The sequence below is a fragment of the Penaeus chinensis genome, chromosome 33, assembly GCF_019202785.1.
Source record: "Penaeus chinensis breed Huanghai No. 1 chromosome 33, ASM1920278v2, whole genome shotgun sequence".
In the NCBI taxonomy this organism is placed as follows: Eukaryota; Metazoa; Arthropoda; class Malacostraca; order Decapoda; family Penaeidae; genus Penaeus; species Penaeus chinensis.
In genome coordinates, this window is record NC_061851.1 from 2,179,472 (window position 1) to 2,181,971 (window position 2,500).

Genomic DNA, 2,500 nt, shown 5'->3' on the forward strand with positions numbered 1-2,500 from the left:
CTTTCCGCTTGCACCCTTTCGTAATAATTTCCGATTTTCTTTCCGCCGAACCGCTGGTCTTGCTTACTCTCGTCTCCTTCTCAGTTCCAGCTAACTTCACAGGCACGCCGTCTGATCCGCGAGAAACTCTCATCCACTGAGAATGTCGGCTTTTTTTTTTTAATCTTCCGCGATTTATTTACTCGGTTTTTTTCTCTATAATTTTCTTTCTTCTCTTCTGCATTCAAATGACAGTGGGATACGAAAATCCAATTCTCACTTCTTCTTTTTTCCTAAGGGAGAATTTTAATATCTTTCTATACTTTAGTAATGAATTTAACTCGTCACACAAAAACTGATGTCCTCATAAAAGTTTCATTTGCGTTCATGCGTACATTTTCCACAGACTATCGGTTAGGAAGGTGCTGAGGCTGAACACAAGAGTGGCTACTTGGAGAGTCTATAATAATATCGTCAAAGAACTATGACAAAGAACACAATCAACGTAAGAACTCAAAAAAGCTGATAAAAAGAATGAACCAAGACCTTTCCAGAGGGGCGGGGTTAACTCGAAAGTCACAGCAATCACTACACCATGGCACACAGGCGACAGGCCGCTGGTCCTGCCGGGGCGAAATTCTCTTTCCGTGACCGCATGGAAACACCGAAGCTCACCCGAGGTATCTCTTTGCTTTCTTTCTCTCTTTCCCTTTCCTTTTCCTCTTTCCTTTCCGAAAATAATTCTACCGAGTTCACTTAGGCATTACAAACAAGGGAGAATCATGAATGCAATAAGATACAGGCACTTCATAGAGGGCACTTAGTAATCACATTCCAACAGCTTATGAAAAAGTTGCAGTAGAAAATTAGAAAATTGCCTGTCTCTACTTGTTAAAGTAATAGCAGTACTGATGAGAGTTACAGAGAAGATAATAAAGATAATAAAGATAATAAAGATAATAAAGATAATAAAGATAATAATAATAAATGATATCGATAATAATAACAGCTGTGGTAGTAGTTGTGATAGTGGTAGTAGTTGTAGCGTTAGTATACTAGTATATTTACAAACACCTTAGCAGCTAGTTGGCAATGAAAGATATACTCCTAGTGGCGGTCTCGACGAGTCCCTCCCCTTCTCGGCCTCAAGATGTGGTGAAGACGCAAGATAACACCAGCGATAACCTCACCGCCCGCTCTACCACCGCGCCCACAATGCTGCTTTTGGTGGCAGTGTTGGCAGCGAGAAATGTATATACGGCGACGATTGGCAAGGTGGCGGCGACGGCGGTAGTAGTGATTCTGGCGGTGGCAGCAGCGGTAGCAGTGACGTTGGCGATGGCAGTGCTGGTGATGCAGGAGATGGTGGCAGCGGCGTTGGTTACAGAGGCGGCAGCGGCAACGTTAGTGGTGGCGGTGGCTGTAGCGGTGGCGGCAGCGGCGGCGGCGGCGGACAAGAGCATGTGGCCCTGGGAACACATCACCACTCCAGGGGCTGACACTGCCATCCACTGACACACAACTCGGTCCGCCTGGCCAGTCCGTGCCGACACGCTCGGGCACCCGCACACCATCCACGTCCTCCGCCTCGGGTCGCGGCTCGCTCGGCCTCGCTCACTCGGCTCCTCGCGCCCGCCGCCCGGACTCCAGCCGACTCCACCTCACGATCGCCTTCGGACCATGACAGGCCAGCCAGCGCTCGAGCCTCTACCTGGTCTCTTACTCTAACTGCAGTTTTAACCTGTTCGCGGTGATTGGCTTCCCCGCTTGGTCAGTGGTCTCCCTTTACTTCCCTTGGCGCTCCCTTCCGGATGCTAGTCTTACCTGCAACAGAGAGGGAAATGCATGAAGGTCGGATCAAAGCTGACGAGCAGGGAAGTTCCTCTCGGCCACACACACATATACACATATATACAGTGTATACAGTACATATATAGTGTATATATATGTGTATATATACACTACATATATGTATATGTATATACAGTATATATATACATATACATATACATACATACATATATATATATATATATATAGTATATATGTCTGTATGTATATATACACAATATGTACATATATATATATATATATATATATATATATTATATATATATTATATATATACACTTTGTATATATATTATATATAGACACACATATAGTTATATATATATATATATATATATATATATATATTTATATATACATATATACACATGCGGAAATGTATCAGAAGGGGGATATATGTATAAGGAGGATAACATTATATTCAAATAAAATGTATGTATGTATGTATGCATGTAGGTTGGTATTTATATGTATGTGTCCGTGTGTATGTTCATACGTGTTTATATGTATATATGTGTATGTATATAGATAGACACATATGTATGAATGTATATATGTATACATACATATATATACACACACACAAACGCACACTCACACACGCACACACGTGTACGCACACACTCATACACACGTGTGCGTGTATATATGTATATATATGTATATGTGTA

At 42.2% G+C, this 2,500-nt stretch overlaps 2 protein-coding genes across 2 annotated transcripts in view; one reads left to right on the forward strand and one right to left on the reverse strand.

Moving 5' to 3' along the window:
- LOC125043379 overlaps positions 1-2,500 on the forward strand; it is a 672,402-nt gene that overhangs the window by 337,816 nt on the left and 332,086 nt on the right. The window lies entirely within an intron of this gene.
- LOC125043381 (antifreeze protein Maxi-like) overlaps positions 151-2,500 on the reverse strand; it is a 12,525-nt gene continuing 10,175 nt past the window's right edge. Inside the window, exon 2 of the mRNA XM_047639476.1 lies at positions 151-1,803. Within this exon, the coding sequence (XP_047495432.1) occupies positions 1,125-1,553 (429 nt within the window). The 5' untranslated portion in view covers positions 1,554-1,803 and the 3' untranslated portion in view covers positions 151-1,124. The remainder of the gene's footprint in view (positions 1,804-2,500) is intronic.